This window comes from Dicentrarchus labrax, unplaced genomic scaffold (assembly GCF_905237075.1).
Source record: "Dicentrarchus labrax unplaced genomic scaffold, dlabrax2021, whole genome shotgun sequence".
NCBI lineage: Eukaryota > Metazoa > Chordata > Actinopteri > Moronidae > Dicentrarchus > Dicentrarchus labrax.
Genome location: NW_026136719.1, coordinates 33,594,018 through 33,614,563, shown reverse-complemented (window position 1 = coordinate 33,614,563; position 20,546 = coordinate 33,594,018). Strand labels below are relative to the sequence as shown.

The window sequence follows — 20,546 nt, the reverse complement described above, 5'->3', positions numbered from 1 at the left end:
TTGGGACACAGCTTTTTTCTATACAACGTTGCACAACAGAAAATGAAAAGAAAATCGTTTCCCCCCGATTTTATTAGTTTTGAGATCGTTTGGCCCCAAAATCATAATCATGATCAAATTTCGATTAATTGAGCAGCCTTATGTGTTATTTTTGTCTAGTGTATTTAAACATAAACAGTGTTCAAATTCATGCCACCCTGCATAAGCCAGTGCCCCACTTGTACCACCCCAGTCCAAAAAGTCTGGACACGCCCCTGGTGATTACATGACAAATTCCTTTATAATATGTATTGGACTATTGAGCAACGAAGAATATAAAATAAATAAAAACATCCTACACAGTCTGAACCCTGCAATCTCAGAGCATTTTTTAGTTTGTTTGTGTCATTTGGGTTTTCCTGACCTATTTCATTGTCAGTTGAAAAGAGTGCAAGAGCCCCCAATGGATGCAGATAAACAGCACATGTCCACAAGCCTTACCCTGCCAATACACTCAAGTTCCGACAGTGTAATACCCCGAAGAGCTGCAGGATTTACGGGATGTGTGCTTTGTCAGATGTTTCCGAATCAAGGAGTGACCTAAGAATTACTTTAGCAGATTGTTCATCAGCCACCAGGAGATCAGTGTGGTGGATGGGGAACACCAGAGAGAGAAGCTGAAGGGAGAGGGACCACAGTAAAAGAGGGAAAATCAAATGCACATTTACAGCTGAGCTAACCCAGCTTCCAAGTTCATGAACTTGGCTAAAACTAAATATTATCAGAGGTCTAATCATATTTTCACCATTGGCAATACAGAGCCCCCTTTAACAGACTGCTTTGATTTTGAATAACTCCTTTTCCTGATATGGCAACCTATAGGATTGTTAATTGTTTCAAGTTGTGAAAGCTGTGGGGAAAAGGTTAAAATTAATGTAAAAAATAAGTGGATTTGTTCAAATGCTGTTGATTTTTTTTTCTTCTTCTGGAAAGTCAGTGCTTTGGCAAAAAGATTTTAGATGTCAAATTAGTGACAAAATAAAGTCCAAATAGAGAAAATTCTGAAGTAGAAATGAAACATGAGCATTTCCTCATGCTTTGTCTCAAATGATTAATGCATGAGGCCCAGTGACATTTTTATGCACTTTGTTCAAGATTTCCCCATGACTGCCTGAAATGAGGTTACATAAAGTCCCCATGAAGTCATAATTGATGTTGAAGTGTTGTTATCACATATGTCTAGTGCTATATGTCAGTTATCTGGTCCAACAATGACAAAAAAGTAATTTTTCAGGTATTTTGGGGTATTCTGAATAGTAGTAAAGAGTTTGTCTTTTCCTAAACAACGCTAAAAAGTTGTTACCCTGCACTCAGGGGCTTTCTTGCTTACGTTTGTGAGGACAGATGTTACAACTATGGCGGGGCCTCACTGAGTACTTTAAAAAAAGCACAATTTTATGACTTCATTTGCTGCTTTTGGTGAAACTGAATCGTATTTTGAACAGAGTTTCCAGATGGACTGGAAGCTTTAATTAACTATTTGCTATAGTAGTGAACTGCTAAATAACTGCTGCTAACTCTATCTACCGTTATCAGGCAACAGAACCGGGATCAAACACAACCTCCCTGACTGACAGGAAATAACGTTACAATACTGAGGTCATTTACAGAGCATACTCTGCTTTATGGTCTATTTTACTCTAAATGGGACCATCATTTACTAAATGAACATCATGCTGTATGGAAGAAGACTGAAACTAGAGATTGAGAACATAAACTCATTAGGAAACTGTTTACTGAGCTCATAATCAAAGTCAGAAGTAGGCTCATTTCTCCATAAGACTGCATGCTATTAGTCTTTTATTGCAGCCAATCAAGCTCCCCCTGCTGGCCATTAGAAAGAATGCAGGTTTAAGACACTTCTGCATTGGCTTCACTTCACAAAACCAGAAGCTCTGTCCATTATTTATAATGTCAATGGTTCATTTCTGGGTCCGTCCAGCTGTGTTCACTGGAAGGTAGACTCTGATGCTAGCTCATAGTGCTAGCTGCATAGCAGTGGGGATGTTAGACACACTCAAATGTGTAAATGGCAAACAGTATCCACAACAAGTCCCTCACTGTTTCCTGTTGTACAGGAAACATTTAAATGTGCAGAAGAAGAAGAAGAAGAAAGAAGAAGTAAATAGCACACGGGCGGCTGTAGTGCAGAGGCATCCTCTAATCGGAAGGTTGTTGGTTCGATCCCCGGCTCCTGGTGCCACATGTCGAAGTATCCTTGAGCAAGATACTGAACCCTGAATTGCTCCTGATGCCGTGCATCAGTGTGTGAATGTGTGTGAAAGGGTGAATGTGCCATGTAGTGTAAAACGCTTTGAGTGGTCAGAAGACTAGAAAGGTGCTATACTTGCTAAGTACAGGTCCATTTGCCATTTACCATTTAACACTCTGTTTTCTGTGTTAGCAACCTACCGCCTACCTAGACTTTATATCGATGTGAAATTAGCAGCTACCAGCTATAAAATCCCACTTTTTCTTGTATTCTATATTACTTTTTCCATCCTGCTCTTTGTTTTTTTTTCCTGTCGAGTCCTTGTCTTGATTTATTGATTTTTGACTTGAGTTGTGCTCTGGCAGAATTATATTATCTGGTTTGCCCTGCTGTCTGATGGTATCTCTCCCCAAGAAACACTGTTTTCATCATTTACTTTTGTAGAAGATTAAATCACACTGATCACCACATACCAATTTAGAAGTTATTCTTTATTTCTTTATAAGTTGAGAATTATTTTTTTCTTTTTCTTTCTTTCCTTTTTTGGAAGCATAAAAGATATTCCACACACAGCCTCCCCAGGTTTGCTTATCTTTGTTTATGCATTTTTTGTATCTTGAAATAGGTAATATATGAATATTAAAGGTCCAGTGTGTAACATTTAGGAGGATCTATTGGCAGAAATGAAATCTAATATTCATAGGTATGTTTTCATTAGTCTATGATGAAATTTGAAAGTTAAAAAAGTGAAAATTATCACCTGAATACAATACATGTTTTTGTTTCCCTAGAATTAGCTGTTTTTATCTACAGTTGTTGCAAGTCGCCTTCTATGAAGTCCGCCATGTTGAACTGCCATGTTCTACAGTGGCCCAGAAGGGACAAATCAGACACTGTTGTTTTTCATGCATTTTGAAGTCACTATAGTTCCTTCTACATGCTTGGAAGTGAGGGAGTTGCAATCTGCAATTACACAACTAGATGCCACCAAATCCTTCATATCCTAGACTTTTAAGTAAAAGAAAATTTGAAGTTATTGTACGTTAACAAATGTCTGTCTTTCTGTGTCTCTCCTACAGTCATCGAAACCGTCTCTCTTCAGGGGAAGAAGGAGGAGATCAGTCTGGGGTCCACAGGGTCCTACGTGATAGGAAACACCTCCTTTGAATTCCAAAGAGGGACGGACAGGCAGACGCTCAGGACGCGTGGCCCACTCAACGCTGATTACATTATCAAGGTGAAACAAAGGAAAGAGGACAGGCCTAGGTTTATAGCAAAACAGCCTCAGGACTTTTGGCTTCTCATGTACATATTCCATTATAGATAAGAGCTACAACATAAATAAATCAGTCTGTTGCATAATATTTAGCAATGCAGGGGATTTTTAATGAGATTGTGAGGTTGTTGCCAGGGGCACTACTAGCATTATTGTTGGAGAGGCCTGATAAATCTAAATAGAAATAAATCTTCCTATTTGTAGTGACTGTATTGTTTCACAAGCTCTTTTATGTTGCAGTTATAATGAAGATAAGCACTTTAGAGTCTCCACACTGGCAGACATCTTGCACTGGCTTTACCGTGGTGAACACATTCACTGTTCTACAATTAGATCATATACAATGATAAGTCTATGATGTTCTGCATTTTTTCTTCTTGTCAATAAATGCCATGTGCTGGCTCAGACTAACAATGAATTGAATCTATAAGCAAGTATTATGTGTGTATCAAAACCTGAGAGATATTATCTCTTTCATTTATAAATAATGACAACCTTAGTCAGGAGCTTTTCGCACGTCCACTCAGGTGGTCTGCATGCAGTTGAGTGAACTGTATATTATACTGCAATTAATGAAATTATATATGATGTAAAAGACCTAGAAAATAATATTTTTTTATTTTTAGATATTTTGGGGGCTTTTTGTGCCTTAATTCAATAGGACAATTAAAGAAAGACAGGAAAGGTGTGGGGGGGGGGCGATGACGACATGCACCAAAGGGTTGCAGGTCAGAATTGAACCTGGGTCGCAGTGGCAAGGACTCCCTTGCACCCCAAAAAATATTTATTTTCAATGCTGTAATGTGATCACATATTTTGTTGGTCAATGCAATGCGAAAACATTGAATATATTGATAAAAGATTTATTTATTTATTTTCAGGCTATATTTCTATAAACTCACACAATGGAACTAATTTGCCCACTAACTTGAATCAATAGATAGACAGCCTAAAAGTTTCTGCAGGTGAAGCATTTCAATAACAACAAAGTTCTAGTAATGTTACTGATTGTAGTTGACATATAGCAAGCAATACAATATTCTCATTTACAGTGAGGCCAAGAGGCAGCGACAGGAGACAGGTTGATACATAAGTTAAAACCTAGATACAGCTAATGCAAAAAACAATATTAGACAGATTTAAACAGCACAATATATACGGTATGTACACAACAGAGATCTAAGTACTGTATTCCAGAGAGGCAAATTCAAAAACAAGTGTAGTGATCGGAAACTATCACATGCAATGAGTTTATAAAGGTGGATAATTAATGCAGTGTACAGTTTTTGTGACTTTTGCAACTGGTTCCAGTCCCTGGGAGTGACAGACTGAAAAGAGTGGGCGCCGAAAGAGGGACAAACTTTAGGAGTGTCCAAAGTAATGAATTTGGTAGAGCTGAAACTGTGGTGACTGTTGGAAATGTTGAGTAAAGAACGGAGATATGGAGGGGTTTTGCCAATGATAGTTTTATAAATGACGCCTGTGACGTCTGGTGTGTAGTGACGGCCAGTTGGCTAAAGGGTACAGGTTACACTGTGTTACAATAGGAGCACATGTAACAAAGCGATGGTGGTATGGTAAAGAACGTCCAGTTTGGATCTTTAGAGGCAAACCTGTAGATTAAGTCACCATAATCTAGGATTGGGAGGATTGTCATTCTGGTATGCTTAGCAGAGAGGGTAAACGATGCTTTACTTTTTTTTTAAAGACATTTGGACATTTAGACAGCTGGAGATAGACAGGAAAGGGGGGCAGAGAGAGAGGGGATGACATGCAACAAAGGCAGTGTGTTGATGTGTGTTTGAAAGGAGAGTGATCTGTTGAACCAGGTATTTGTAAGAGGTGACAGATTTTAGTGCTGACCCATGCAAAGACCCATGCAAGGTGACAAGATATTCCTGAGCTGCTCAGCAATTCTGCTCTTCCGTCAGCCATCTTGGTTTTGAAAAGTTTTTGTTGCACTTACAACAGCTGGCCAGTGGGTGGCAGTGTATGGGATGACGCACTAGTGTCCACTGTGGTAGCTGATATGCAATTATACAATCAAAGCCCATGCATATACAAGAAAACGTTTTTGAATAACTGTCCACTGTAGTGCGTGCAATGCGTGAATCCTCTGTGTCATAGAGCTCCACTGTTGTCCTAAAACTATTAAAAACACATCAGTAAGCCACACTGCTGCACTGGCTGCTATGTTCCTTCATTTCAATGAACACACATGTAGTTTATTAAAATTATTCCCAGAAATAACCGTCAAATAAATATTTGCCAGAGCACCAAATATGTTGCTGAAAATAGTCCCCAACAAATGCACTATTTACTCAGTAATGTTTGCTGAAGACTACAGTTTTGGGAAGTGGCTGAGCCTTTTATGAAGTAATATCCACATTTTGTGAAATATGCTTTATTGCTTTCTACTGAACTCTTTCTTGGTGAAAAAAGGTCGGGTGTAGTGACTGTGTGGAGTGTTCTGGAGACACGAGAACACAAGTTCTTTATATGTCATATGCACAATAGTTACAGTGAAACAGTTACTGGCAGTGAAATTTTTGTTCTCAGCCTCCATCCAACATTCATAGAAAATGTATAAAACAAATATCAAGCCATAAAATAGTTCAGAAATTAAAATATAATAAAAACTAATCAAGCATGTAAATAGAATAAAATATAAAATACAGTATACTGTGGTAGACTGGTAAATTGTAGTAATAAAATGCGTGTGTGTGTTATGTAGTAAATGAATGTGCTTATTTAGAACCGGTTGTGAACAGGATGCATAAGGTAATGCACATTTCTGTAAGTCCAGATTAAATGTGTTCGTGAGCACAGATGTGAGATTGTTATTCTGCCCTGCAAAGGCAACAGACAATAACTTGTAGTGTAGAACTGAGAAACTACATGCGTTACTGAACTAAATGGAATTAAAAAAGTAGTTTAACTACATTTTGCGGTAGCTTGCTGGTTGTACAAATATATTCATATTTTTATACTGATTCAAATAGTTAAACTACGTATTTGCCATTTTTTGTGTAGTTAACTACTGAAACTATAAACAAGTTCGGGCCATAAAAGGAAAGGACTTAATTTTAAATGTTTACTGTACAATTGCATCTCTACTGTAATTGACCCTGCTTTGACTAGCTACGTATCCTTTTTCTTTTATCCTGACGGCTGTGAGCATGCCCAGGCAATGCATTGCACCACACACTGGACCTTTGCGTACCTTGACCTTTGTGGAGTGCATGTGCAAAAGGCCGGGTGTTGCTCAGGATTTGGATGACAGCCTAATGCACCATCAAAGATTAGCTCTTAAACCAAAAGTGGCCTCTATTTTATATACTGTCAGCAGGTCAGTATGCATGTTTATACTATTTATTTGATCTAATAGATACAGGACTTTGATCCAAATCCCTGATACAGTCTTATCGGATGTGCGGATGAAATGGATTTGTCCAGTTCATGCTGGGACCAGAGCATTGTCTCCCTCCCTATTCACTCCAGTCCTCAACAGCTTCACACGTCTTTTGTGGTGATTTCAAATCTCAACTGGGTACAAGAAAAACATTTCACTTTCCTTCCGGATACAATTCAAACGCAGCTCGTCTGTGCACATAAGCAGCTTTTACTAGTTATATGACGATAACTTAGTTTTGTAAGTTACAGTAACATTCCTGATTAAGTACTTTTTATAAAAATGTTCGATTTAATCAGTTTTTGTCGTTTTACAGTGATATGTCACAGCTGCCGCCATAGTTTGGGACTTGCTGATGTGGGTGCATGTGGTTATACCAAGAGTGCTAGAGGGAAGAATGTTGCAATTTTTTATTTATTTTGGCTCAGTAAAAGGCAAATTCAGAATTCACTTTGACTCTTTTGTTACCCGTGCTTGTTACCCTGTTGATGACAGTCACTGTCATATTAAGTAATTACATTAAATCGGTGATAAATGTGACACATTACACTGTGTTTGAAAGGTTAGTGCATAAAAGACAGATTCAGTAGTGGTCCACGTGGCCAAAGCTGCAAGGTTGTGATGAATGACTTACACGTCAATTACATCATCAAATAAAAGCACACATTTTCCTCACCTCATTTGAGCATCTTTACTTGAAGGTGAAAATGTTGAGGAGAGCTAGCTTGGAGAAATGCTGCTCTGAAAGTACTGTGTATTTTGGAGCGCTGCCAAATTATCCTGAATAATTAATAACGTAACAGAGATACAAGCAACAAGCTGCTGCTGTCACCAGAATAAAGAAAACTCTAAATTCAATTGAAAGACCTTTTTTATTAAATGATCAATTAGTCTACATGAATTATAGATACAGATCAATAGTGTCCATGAATCCATGAAAATATTCTGATCAAATTATATGTAAGCTAATTCCTGCTTTAAGTTTGAAATAAATGTCATTTTCATTTTTGTAAAATGTGTAAGATTAAACACAGCTTGTAAACCATTCTGATATGGTCACCCTACTGCCATATTTCTACAGTAGCCCTAAAGGTACAAACCAAACACTGGCTGTAAATATGGCAGGGGACGGTGATGCAAGGGAATTGCAATCTACCTTTTTGCACAATTAGTGGCCACCATAGTTTCTCATAGCGCTTTCAGGGAGAGGGTAAAATAAATGCCACTAGGCAATAGATGCCTGGATGCCACTAAATTCTACACACTGTACTAGCAAGACACCCTGTTACAGACTAAGGCTAGTTGTCTCCCCCTGCTTCTGCAGCTAAGCTAGGATAACTACATCCTAACTCTAGCTTTATGCTTAACACAGGCATTTTCCATATTACTTTTGGAAAAGAAGGTGAAAATACATATTTCCCAAAATGCTGAACAATTCATTTATAATGAAATTATATAATAGTACACCGCAATTTTGTATTGCAGTTCAGAAAGGCTGGTAGATTTGCAGAAAGACTGACTAAGAAAGAAGTGGTCTAGAAGATGCGGACATATCCTGACCTTTAAACATTACTGTTGGTCAACCTCCAAGAACATCCGCATTCTTCAGACTCCACTTCCTCAGTTGTGACTCAGGTTTTTTTTGTTTTTTGTTATAAATATGTCATGACAAAAACTCCTCTAGAATCACATTATACAACTGTTCTCACAGTTGGAGTAGTTGTCGTAGTTATAGTATAGTAGAAATATTACTCATAAATCAATTTCTACAGATTCAGCCAACCCTCATCTTGTTAACATGTTTAACATAGAAGGACGAGCGACTGGGGACCCCAAAACCTACTCTAAGAAGCATCCATCATAGCAAAATTTGAACTTCTTTCTTCTAAAAACATTATTAGTCATGTAATGAATGATGTCTGAAAAACTAATAATTATTATTTTAAGAAAGTAGCAGAATATTTAAATTGTATTTTGTGTAAAACTAAAATAGACTATCTGTATATGTCTCCTTGAAAATTACAGAGTGCCCCTACATTCAGAACTGGGTGCTTTTGACTAGGGCCCCCTAGGAACCCAATGCATTGGTATTTTTGAAAAGCACAAATAAACACAGAAACAGAAAACATATGAAGCCATTAGGAACACACAATAAGAAAAATTGGAATGATAGAATAAAGCACCTGTGAGGAAGTATACATCTGGGGTCTAGGGGTACCCCAGCCGGTCGGATGAGGGTTGATTCTTCTCCTGGGTTCTCCTTTGTGGAATTGTCTACTTTACTGACCTCAGATTTGTTCTACTTTGCTCTGCCCTACACTACTTAACATAGTGCTGTTCTTCTCTACAATTCATTCATCATACATGTTATACAGATGAAGTATGGAGGCTCCAAAGACACAGTAGTCCAGTTTCTCTTCTACCAGCCAATCAGGTACCAGTGGAGAGAGACTGACTTCTTCCCCTGCTCAGTCACCTGTGGAGGAGGTGAGGTGGCTGTCAGTTGACAGTAACTCCAAACAAGTGTCTCTGTGTTTGAATAATGATTTAGCATTGTATATTTTATTGATCCATCTGTGGATATCTGCAACTTTTTCCAGTAACATACAGTTACACAGCCTGTGTCCGCTCTCCTCCCCCAGGCTATCAGCTGAACTCTGCAGAGTGCACGGACATCCAGTCTAACCAGACGCTGCCTGAGCATCATTGTAACAGCTATCCTGAAAACACCAAACCTACACCGAAACTCAAGGAGTGCAACATGGACCCCTGCCCAGAAAGGTAGGGATCATCACAAGTTGTATTTACAATAGACCCAACTCCTCAAATAATGCCACTTAGTCAGTGGCCCTCGGTTTAACAATATGACACTGTAGGTATCCCTCTAGCATAATTTTTGGAGGCGCAGGGGTGGTAGATTGGTTAGGGTTAGGCACAAAAACTACTTTGTTAGGGTTAGGAAAAAGGTTGTAAATTACGCTATTAACTATTTAAAGACAAGACAAGAGGAGTTAAACATAAAAATCTAATAAAAATTGAAACAAACTCCACAGTAGCACAAAATAAATGAATGAAATGTGGACTATTAAACATCAGGTCTCTGTCTTCTAAAGCTGTTCTAGTGAATTAATTAATATCAGATTATGATATTGATTTACTTTGTCTAACTGAGACCTGGTTGTGTTATATGTTAGCCTAAATGAATCCAGTCATATTAATACTCACATTCCTCAAGGCACCGGCCGAGGAGGTGGAGTAGCAGCCATATATAATTCAAGCCTTTAAATTGATCCTAAACCTCAACTAAATTATAATTCATTTGAAAGCCTTGTTCTTAGTCTTTCTCACCCAAACTGGAAAACACTGCAGCCAGTTCTATTTGTTATAGTGTACTGGCCCGTACTCTGTCTGAATTCTCAGAGTTTTTATCAAGTTTAGTCCTTAAATCAGATAAAGTAATTATTGTAGGTGATTTTAATATTCATGTGGATGTTCACAATGACAGCCTTAGTAATGCATTCATCTCATTAATAGACTCAATTGGCTTCTGTCAGAGTGTAAATAAACCCATCCATTATTTTAATAACACTCTTGACCTCGTTTTATCATATGGCATTGATATTAAACATTTAATAGCCTTTCCACAAAATTCTTTTGTATCTAACCATTACTTAATAACTTCTGAATTCCTATTACTAGATTACAAGCCATTAGACAACACTTTTAACAGCAGATGTCTATCTGACAGTGCTGTAGCTAAATTTAAGGAGGAGATTCCATCAGTGTTTAATTTAAGTCTGAATATAACAGAGGACTCCTATAAAAACTTTAGTCTCTCCCAAATTGATAATCTTGTTAATAGTGCTGCAGGCTCACTGCGAACAACACTAGATTCTATTGCCCATATTAAAGAAAAATATGAAAACCTAGGAAACTAGCACCGTGGTAGAACCGCCAAACCCGCCAATTAAAGCAAAAAGCGGGAAATCTGAAAGGAAATGGCGCTCTTCCAAACTATTAGAATATCGTTCAATTTGGCAAGATAGTCTTAAAATTTATAGAAAGGCCCTCCGTAATGCCAGAGGAGCCTATTATTCAACACTAATAGAATAAAATAAGAACAACCCTAGGTTCCTTTTCAGCACTGTAGCCAGGCTGACAGAGAGTCACAGCTCTATTGAGCCACATATCCCCATAACCCTCAGTAACGACTTTATGAGCTTCTTTTATAATAAAATTATTACTATTATACACAAAATTAATCACCAAATGCCCTCCACAGGTATCACTGTCTCTCTTAGTTCAGTCTGTTAGACCCCATCCCAACGAGGCTCCTTAAACAAGTCTTACCCTTAATTGGCACTTCTTTACTGGATATGATCAATCTTTCTTTATAGTCAGGATATGTACCACAGTCCTTTAAAGTAGCTGTAATTAAACCCCTTCCTAAAAAGCCCACTCTTGACCCAGGGGTTTTAGCCAACTATAGACGATTTCTAACCTCCCCTTCCTCTCAAAGATTTTGGAGAAAATAGTCGCCAAACAGTTGTGTGACTTTCTACATGGCAACAGCTTTTTTGAGGATTTTCAGTCAGGATTTAGAGTTCATCACAGCACAGAGACAGCTCTGGTTAAAGTTAATAACAACCTTTAATTGCTCCTGACAATGGACTTGTATTATTAGATCTTAGTGCCACATTTGACACCATTGACCATAATATTCTTTTACAAAGACTTGAGCATCTAATTGGCATTAAAGGAACCGCACTAAGCTGGTTTAAGTCCTATTTATCAGATTGTTCTCAGTTTGTACATGTTAACGATGAATCCTCCATAAATACTAAAGTTAGTCATGGAGTTCCACAAGGTTCTGCACTCTGACCAATTGTATTCACTTTATATATGCTTCCCTTAGGCAACATTATTAGGAACCACCCCATTAACTTTCACTGTTATGCAGATGATACCCAGTTATATCTATCAATCAAGCCCGATGAAATTAATCAGTTATCTAAATTACAAGCATGTCTTAAGGACATAAAAACCTGGATGTCCTGCAATTTTCTGACGTTAAACTGAAGTTCTTGTACTTCAAACACCTCTGAGACTCACTGTCTAAAGATATAGTTACTTTAGATGGTATTACCTTGGCCTCCAGCACCACCGTCAGCTTCCAGTTGTGGTTCGGGAGGCAGACACCCTCTCCACATTTAAGAGTAGGCTTAAGACGTTCTTCATTGATAAAGCTTATAGTTAGGGCTGGCTCAGGTGAGTCCTGATCCATCCCTTAGTAATGCTGCTATAGGCCTAGACTGCTGGGGTATTTCCCATGATGCACTGACCTCTCATCCTCTCCCTCTCTTTCTAACTTAATTCTTCCCGGAGTTCTTATGCTTTCAGTCTCGCAGGTTCTCATGGATCCTGGTGGTGCCTCCTGCCATGGTTCTGCTTGACTCCTACTGCTAATATTAACATAATTTAAATGTTTTTCTAACAAAAATGTGTTACACATTGGACCTTTAAGAGAATTCTACCTCATTCTGATTTCATGCAATTTGCCCCACTATCTTCATTTGCAGACTTTCTTGCTCAAAAACTGCAAAAAGATTTGGACTGGGTTTTTGGTTCTCAAATTCACATTGCAGGGAGGTTTCAGTCCATTCTGTCTGGAATGAGTAGTGCATCATTTTGGGAAGTACAGTACGTTTATTCATCGTCTCTTAGGATAAGATGAGAATGATGTCACTCTCATGTTTGTGTGTTGAGAACACAGATAGATGATCTGGTTAGCCTTGGATTGAACAGACAAGGTGTTCATCAGTGAGTGTTAGAGGTGTTGGTAGGTGTACCAAGGTACGTGTATCTTTCACTTTGGACAGAGCCAGGCTAGCTCTTTTCCTGCTGTTACCCCGACAGGCTTTGTCGGGTCTGAGTGTGTGTGAATGGGTGAGCGTAGTATTCTTGTGATGAGCTGGTTGGCACCTTGCATGGCAACCTCTGCCATCAGTGTATGAATGTGTGTGCGAATGGATGAATGTGACAAGATTTGTAAAGCACTTTGAGTAGATCAGAAAAGCGCTGTCTATTTACCATCTACCTAGAGCTGGGCGATAAATCGATTAATTCTACTTTACGTTTTAAAACAGCTGAATCATAAAGTTGAGATTTTAACTACGAATATCATAATGCAAAGCTATACAGCTGCTCTGTGAAACAAGCCCAAATCCACTGAAGTACCTCATCTACACAAAACACGTAGAATCATTTTCCCATAGTATCCCATATGAGGAGATGGGCCCCAGTAATAAGACATTACAGATGTAGTGGTTTTTTATCATCAGCAAATTTATGGTGTCTTTGGTAGTTTGTCTTTTAAGAAAAAATCCTGAATCGGATTTTGTGTGAAAAGATCAAATATTTTATTTTCAGGCCATATCGCCGAGCCCGACATCTACTTTGCTCAGGGTCAGGCAAAGCCAAATAAACACAATTCTCACACCTGCAAGAGAAAAGACAAGTATGAAATTGCTGATTATCATATCAGTGCTTCTTTCATTAAGGGCTGGATTGATGGAGGATTTAATCAATAGGCTAAAGAGCAGAAATGCATTTTCTTTTGACACTCTTTTACCATTTTATTACAACCTTGAAAGCCAAACTGCTGTTGATACACACTCCGCTCCAGTTGCATGCTTTTCCAACATCCTTATGACCTCTAGAACTACTGTTTGGATAACACAGTCCCATTAACTTACAGTGTTCTGTGATATTGTGTCTCCTCCAGTGATGGATTCAAAGAGGTGATGCCATACGATCACTTCCAACCTCTGCCTCGGTGAGTAACCCTTACAGTCATTCATTTTAAAAATGTCTTTGTTCTATCATTTGACATATTTCCAGTTTGGACAGTGTTCTGTGTAATGGAAGTGTTTTGGCAGAAAGTGTTTAGAAGTTTGATACAATTACTGGTTGGAATACATCCATTGTTGCACCAGGAAGTAATCAGAAGTAACAGGAAAAAGGATGTAAATAACACACTAAAACTTTCTTCTCTGAAGAGGTGTTGTAAATTCTCCACACAAGATTCTTGCAGGAATTTATCTACATGGAAAAGTGACATGGCAGCCTTCCAAAGCCATTATTTTCATGTTCTTAAAATGAAAATATAGGCTAATTTCAAGTCTTTTTAAACATATTTTTATAGATTTTTTTCACATTGATTTAAACATGGACATTTTAACTAATAATATGTTATCCCCCAATCTGGCAAAAAAAAACAATACTAATAAAATAGAAAGAAATAAGTCAAATAAGATTACAGCAGTGCATTAGTTAGAGAAATTGTACAATTAATCACAATCCAAGGTTGTGAGTTTCCAGAAAGTCCATGTAAGGGCTCCATAGGTGAACAAAGTTCTTTTCCCTCTTTTTTACAATATATGTTAAGTCTCTCCAAAGCTAGAGAGGTCATCAGTTCCTTTGTCCACATTCCGGTAGAAGGTGCGTCCATACTTGCGATTATCCTCCTGGCTTGTAAGAGTCCAAAGTCAATAAGCAGTGACTGTTGCTGAGACACAACAAAGTTCTCAGGGTATATTCCCTGTAAACATATTTTGGCTTGCAAACGAACTTCCTTTCCAATTATGAGACCTATACAGTGTAATACACTTTTCCAAAATTGGTGTATCTTTGGACAATTCCATAAGCAATGAATTAATGTACTAAAACCTTGCAGGTTGAATCACATATACCCTAATGTACCGGATATTTGTGTCTCTGCATTTCACACAAATACCCGGTACATTAGGGTATATGTGATTCAACCTGCAAGGTTTTAGTATTAACAGACAGGGTCTGAGCCTTAAAACAAGCTCTTTCCTCTTTTGAATGTGTTAACATTAACTCATAGAACAATGAAAAATGTCCTCTGCCATTCATGTGGGATAGAGAGACAAGAATTGTTTATGCGTGGATAAAATAAAATGTTTCAGCTGCAAGTATTTAAAGAAGTGCTGCCTTCTGCATATAAATCTGAAATTTTTGCAACACCTTTGTTAAACCACATCTTAAATCCTCCACCTGCTCTCCCCGGTATAAAACAATTATTGTCCCATATAGGGGTAAACTGTGATAATACTGGTGTGTCTCCAACATGTTGGTGTGCAGAGTACCACAATGAAATGGTATTTTGAAGAAAGGGATTTTTTGTTTGCTTAACCAGCTTTCTGACGCTTGCCGAATATAAATAAAGCTTGAGAGGAAGACCTAGTGTTGATGTCAAGGGAAGCCACTGAAAAATAATACATTGCTGTCCTTAACTGGGCGGCCCAGTAATACAGTTTTAGTTTGGGGAGCTGAAGCCCCCCTTTCATATGGTAGATATAATAGCCTTAGTTGTAATCTGGCCTTTTTAACATTCCAAATGAATTGATTCAGCATGTTATTAATGTTATGAAAAAAGGTATCGTGTAAAGGAAGCGGAAGTGACTGAAATAGATACAGAAACTTTGGTAAGACCATCATTTTAATTATGTTTATGCGAACAATCATAGATATAGGCATTTTGGTCCATCGGTTTAGCATCTCCCTCACTCTGTCCACCAGGGGGTTATAATTTAAAGAAACTGTTTGTTTCACATCAGGACTAATTTTGACCCCTAAATATGTAAAACCTTCTTTAGTGGTTGTGAATGGTGTATCTACAATAGGCTGCAGTCTTTCATTTCCATTCAAAAACATTAATGCAGATTTGGAATTGTTTATTTCATACCCTGATATGTTTCCAAATGTGTCAATTAAATTCACTAATTGGGGAATACTATCTTTTAAGTTTGTTAAAAAAAGAATTATGTCATGGGCTCAATAGCCAACACAAATAGCAAAGGCAATAACGGACACCCTTGTCTGGTTGATCGGTGGAGAGTAAATGGTTTAGAGACATTATTATTGGTCAATATTTCGGCAGTTGGGTTTGTATACAAGAGTTTTATCCATCTCATTTGCGCCAATTCCAAACCGCAGGAGCACGTTAAAAAGGAAGCCCCACTCGATCCTATCAAAGGCTTGGCCTGGGTCTAAGGATAACACAGCTGTATCTCTAGAGTTGTGTTTTTCATACAATACGTTTAGAGCACAAGCAGATATTTTGAAATCCGTGTCTATTTTTGACAAAGCCATTTTGATCACTACCAACAAGATGTGGAAGATACAACTCCAGTCTTCTGGCCAAGGCCTTGCAGAGTATTTTAATGTCACACCCCATCAAACTAATAGGCCTGAAAGAGGAGCATTCATTTGGGGCTTTGTTTGGTTTCAGAATTAAGGTTATTATTGCAAGTCTCAAAGATGGAGGGAGTATTCCTTTTGTATAGGATTCCTTATACATGTCCAAAAGTGGGACCAGAACTTTCTTTTCCCAAATCTCTTGTAAAATTAAATTGGAAAGCCATCCGGCCCTGGTGCTTTCCCACTCTGCATACCCTGAATGGCCTCTTCTAATTCCTTCATTGTTAGACTGTGATCCAAACCCTGAGACTGTGATCCAAACTTGCTTTAATTTTGCTATTTCTCTCAGCCCCCTAACATTCCAACTGGTGATTTTTATTTGAGACATATTGGTGTTTTAATCTTGTGAATAAGATGTAGCTCTGTCTAGCCATACCGACTAAATAAGTAAGCAAAGACACTGCTGGTAGAAGCCTTGATTACGTAACAAAAACGAAAAAAACAACAAAAAAAACATACACCATGTTTTGAACGGTCAATCTTCGAGCTCTGGTAAAAATGTCACAATCCTTTGACGTGTGAAATGTCGACATAATGGACGTTCAGTTGAAAATTTGAAATCCAAGCCACTATCCGGGGAATAAAAAGATTTTTGTGCACGGTTGACCGGAGCCCCTCTTCTAAGCTGCCATCCTTGTCGGGACACGTGACCACCCCCCTTAATAGTCTTAAATTATTATGAAGATTTTATTTCAACTTTCTGAGCAATAAACTATGTACCACTGTACTGAAATTATTTATGTCGGGAAGTGAGCTGAACCGTATGTTTCATTGTTTAGCAAGACAGTTCTCATCATAACTATAGAAAGCAAAAAGATTGTAAAAAGGGGTGCCCATTTTTTAAATCTCTGAATGCAATGACAATTTCCCAAAAGCCACCAATGCACATGTCAAAACTAAAATGATTAGGGATCTAACGATGCATCGTGACACGATAAAAAATCGGTACAAATGCGTGACGATTCGCACAGAAAAAATGAATCGCGGATGCGAGAGAAGTAGGATACGTTCTTTTTTTTCTTTTTTTTTTGAAATAGGTTACGTAATCTTAAAAAAAAGTCACTGGTTGGTGATTAATTTGTTCAACGTCAGACGTCAAATCACGTGACGTACGTCACTACGTAGATACGGGGCACAGAACGAGGGAAGACATGGCGACGGTAGGCAGCAACTTTGAAATAGAGGATCCACCGAGCAGTTTTAAATCACCTGTGTGGCGGAATTTTGGATTCCCCATATACACAAATACAACCGGTGAGAAATGGACAGACAAAACCAAAACAGCATGTAAATATTGCAAGAGACTGCTAACATATACTGGCAACACGAGCAACATGCAGCAGCATATTAGCCGCTACCAAAGTGAGAACGTTACGCCACCTCCTGAGCGAAAATTGCCAAGGGGGCAAACCACCCTGATGAGAGGCTTTGCATTTCCTCTCCCCCATAACAACACAAGAGCGCAAGAAATTACCAGGGACATTGGTTATTTTATTGGAAAAGATCTGAGGCAATTTTCCGTCGTTTCTAAAGAAAGGAGATATTTTTCATGTATTTTGTTTTTTATGATGACCATGTAAGTTGCACTTTTTATAAGAGGACACAAACTGTTTTACAGAGTTTCTGTAAAGAAAGCACCTCTAAGATTTTTTTCCTATGAATAAAAGATTATTTTATTCAGTCATAATTTGTCTGTAGCTCATTTTGATAAAAAAATAAAAAAATCGTGAGAAAATCGTATCGTGAACCGTATCAAATCGTGAGTTGAGTGTGTCGTTACATCCCTAAAAATGATGTATGGCAAAGATAACCATATAGGGAATATTCCAGTGACATTCTGCTAAAGCTAGTAACTAAAAATGGTAATGATAAAGTCAGTGGATCACATGACTACTTGTATGTGAAAGGTTTTGCTCATACTGATAAACCCACAGAGAATTATCTCAAACTCTCCACTTTCCCTCAGCTCTACACACCATTGTTTTGATTTTTACGGTTCAGTCTCAAGCATCTCATCAGCCTTCCTTCCAGCAGCAGGCAGCTGTGAAAAAGCTCTCTGTAAACTCAGGGGCAGCTGTCACCCCAGTTTGGTGTAAAATGCTGTCAAATTTAACACATCAATTTAGATTTATTTTAAAAATAGCGTGTCAAAAAAAGGCAAATTAATTCAATGTTTTGTTATGGCCACATTTTAGACTTAAGTTCAATGAAAAAAGACCTGTATTTGGAATAATGTCTGAAGATTTGGAAATAAAACAATGTATTGATTTCTAATGTCACCTTTAGATATTTCTATTCAGTGCTTTACTGACTTGCCACAGTAATGATGATGTATGTGTTTGTGATTAAATCAGCATATATTTCTGCCATCCCTTAAAGTCTCCATGCCACCCTCTGGACACTCAAATGTCCCAAATGCTTCGGTCCAAAAACAGAGCTAAAAGCAGATTGAATGTTGGACAGTACACAAACATCACACAACAAATTAATTAATTCAGGTCTATTTCACTATAGTTTCTTTGCTTCCTCTAATGGTTGCAGGATGAAGATAAAATGGTGGCAACTGTTGTGAAATACAGATGCTTCTTGCAGTCAGCAACTGCAAGATGCCACTAAATCCTACACCCTGGTATGATGCTGAGAGAGAGTTTTTTGAGGTGTGTGAATGAATACTAGAGCCCGACTGATATATATGTATTGTTGGTCTATCACAGACATATTGGTACCAGTATCATACCCCAAGTGCCACCCCTTTATCCTTCCCTCTTCCACTCGAAGTGGAGTCTTTCAGAGGCTGTAGGGTGCTCTGGGTCCTTTTTAAAGATAGAGTGAAACTAAACTGACCTAACACATCCATTGGTACCAACCATGTCATGCTAACAGGTCAGTAAGGGGACTAAATAACACTCCAAAGTTAGGCAAAATGTGGTGATAGAAAAACTGGCCTGGCCATTTTGAAAGAGATACCTTGACTTAATCCTGTGTAAGGTATAAGTATATGTGTGTGTTATTTTGGCCTAGTGTAATTGAATATTTCTGCATACTGGGGTCCATAAACAGTGTTGGAATTGTGAAAATTGGTAATGACTGGAAAGCTGAGACACATACTTCATGCCACCCCTGCATAAGTCAGTGCCCCACTTGTGCCACCCCACTCAAAAAAGTCTGGATACTCCCCTGTCTCATTTACTTAAATGTCGAATGGCTTTATATGAACTTACTTCTTTTAGATTGCACTTCCATCTGTTTATATGGCCAAACAAGAGTAAAGAATGGAGACACCATCTGTTACTATTCCTGGAGAAACTGCTGCATTTTTTACATTTGCTGAGAGGGCGCAGAATTGTTTTTTGTTTAGATTACACTAATGAAAGATGCCTCATGAATGTAGCTGAAGAAATAGTTTCAAACAAGGGAAAAGAGATAGAGGAGAGAAGAAAACTGTTTCTGCAGAAAACTCAACACTGAAAGTCTGGTGGTCTGTTTCTTTGCCATCCCTTCTGTGGGTAAACTTCACAGTTTTATTGGTGTATTGCAAATGATGCTTTCAGCTGTTTGCTTTGTCATTTAGTTAGGTGTAACAGGAGAAACCAAGATAGATTATAGTCTGTTGAGGCTAATGTCCCACAATGGGATTGTTGTTAATCACCACTGTTATCTGATTACATTATGACATAATGAAGTCCTACTGTGAAGAACAGCCTTAATTGTTCTAATACTGCCTCATGATTTCCTTATCATCCTTTATGTGTGAGGGAGTATCATAAGGACCTGGGTGTAATCATCAACGGCTTGGCCTAAAGCTTAAGCGTAAAGACATTAGCTGTGGAAACGTGTCGGAGAAGCTCATCATATATCAAGTAATCTGAAGCAGATCTTCATAGAAAGTTGATGCTGATGGGACATATATGGAAAATACTGTATATTGAAATCAGAAGGTCGATCTGGTTGCATGTCGATGTATCCTTAAGCAAGATACTGAGCCCCAAATTACTCCCGATGCTGTGCATCAGTGTGTGAATGTGTGTGAATGAGTTTCTGTTTGTGATGGCCTTTGTCATTCACTGTAAGAATGTGTGTGAATGGGTGAATGTTGCATGTAGTGTAAAGTGGTTTAAAGACTAGAAAGGAACTATATAAGTACAGTCTGTTAACCATTTACCATGTTAATGGATTTAATTAATGAATTAATGAATTAATGGAAACTGTGCACACCTGTCCATTTTTTCTCATGCTTCATGTCTGTCCCTGTCCACAGTTTGAAAACCTCTGATCTAAGATAACATCAACCTCTCATCATGTCTCAACATTCAAATCTGTTA

General features: G+C 38.1%; 1 protein-coding gene across 4 annotated transcripts in view; it reads left to right on the top strand.

Moving 5' to 3' along the window:
• adamtsl3 (ADAMTS-like 3) overlaps nucleotides 1–20,546 on the top strand; it is a 246,885-nt gene that overhangs the window by 156,161 nt on the left and 70,178 nt on the right. For all 4 annotated transcript variants that reach the window (XM_051379968.1, XM_051379967.1, XM_051379969.1 and 1 more), the window contains exons 9-12: nucleotides 3,331–3,488; nucleotides 9,315–9,426; nucleotides 9,582–9,720; nucleotides 13,724–13,774. In XM_051379968.1, the coding sequence (XP_051235928.1) occupies nucleotides 3,331–3,488; nucleotides 9,315–9,426; nucleotides 9,582–9,720; nucleotides 13,724–13,774 (460 nt within the window). The remainder of the gene's footprint in view (nucleotides 1–3,330; nucleotides 3,489–9,314; nucleotides 9,427–9,581; nucleotides 9,721–13,723; nucleotides 13,775–20,546) is intronic.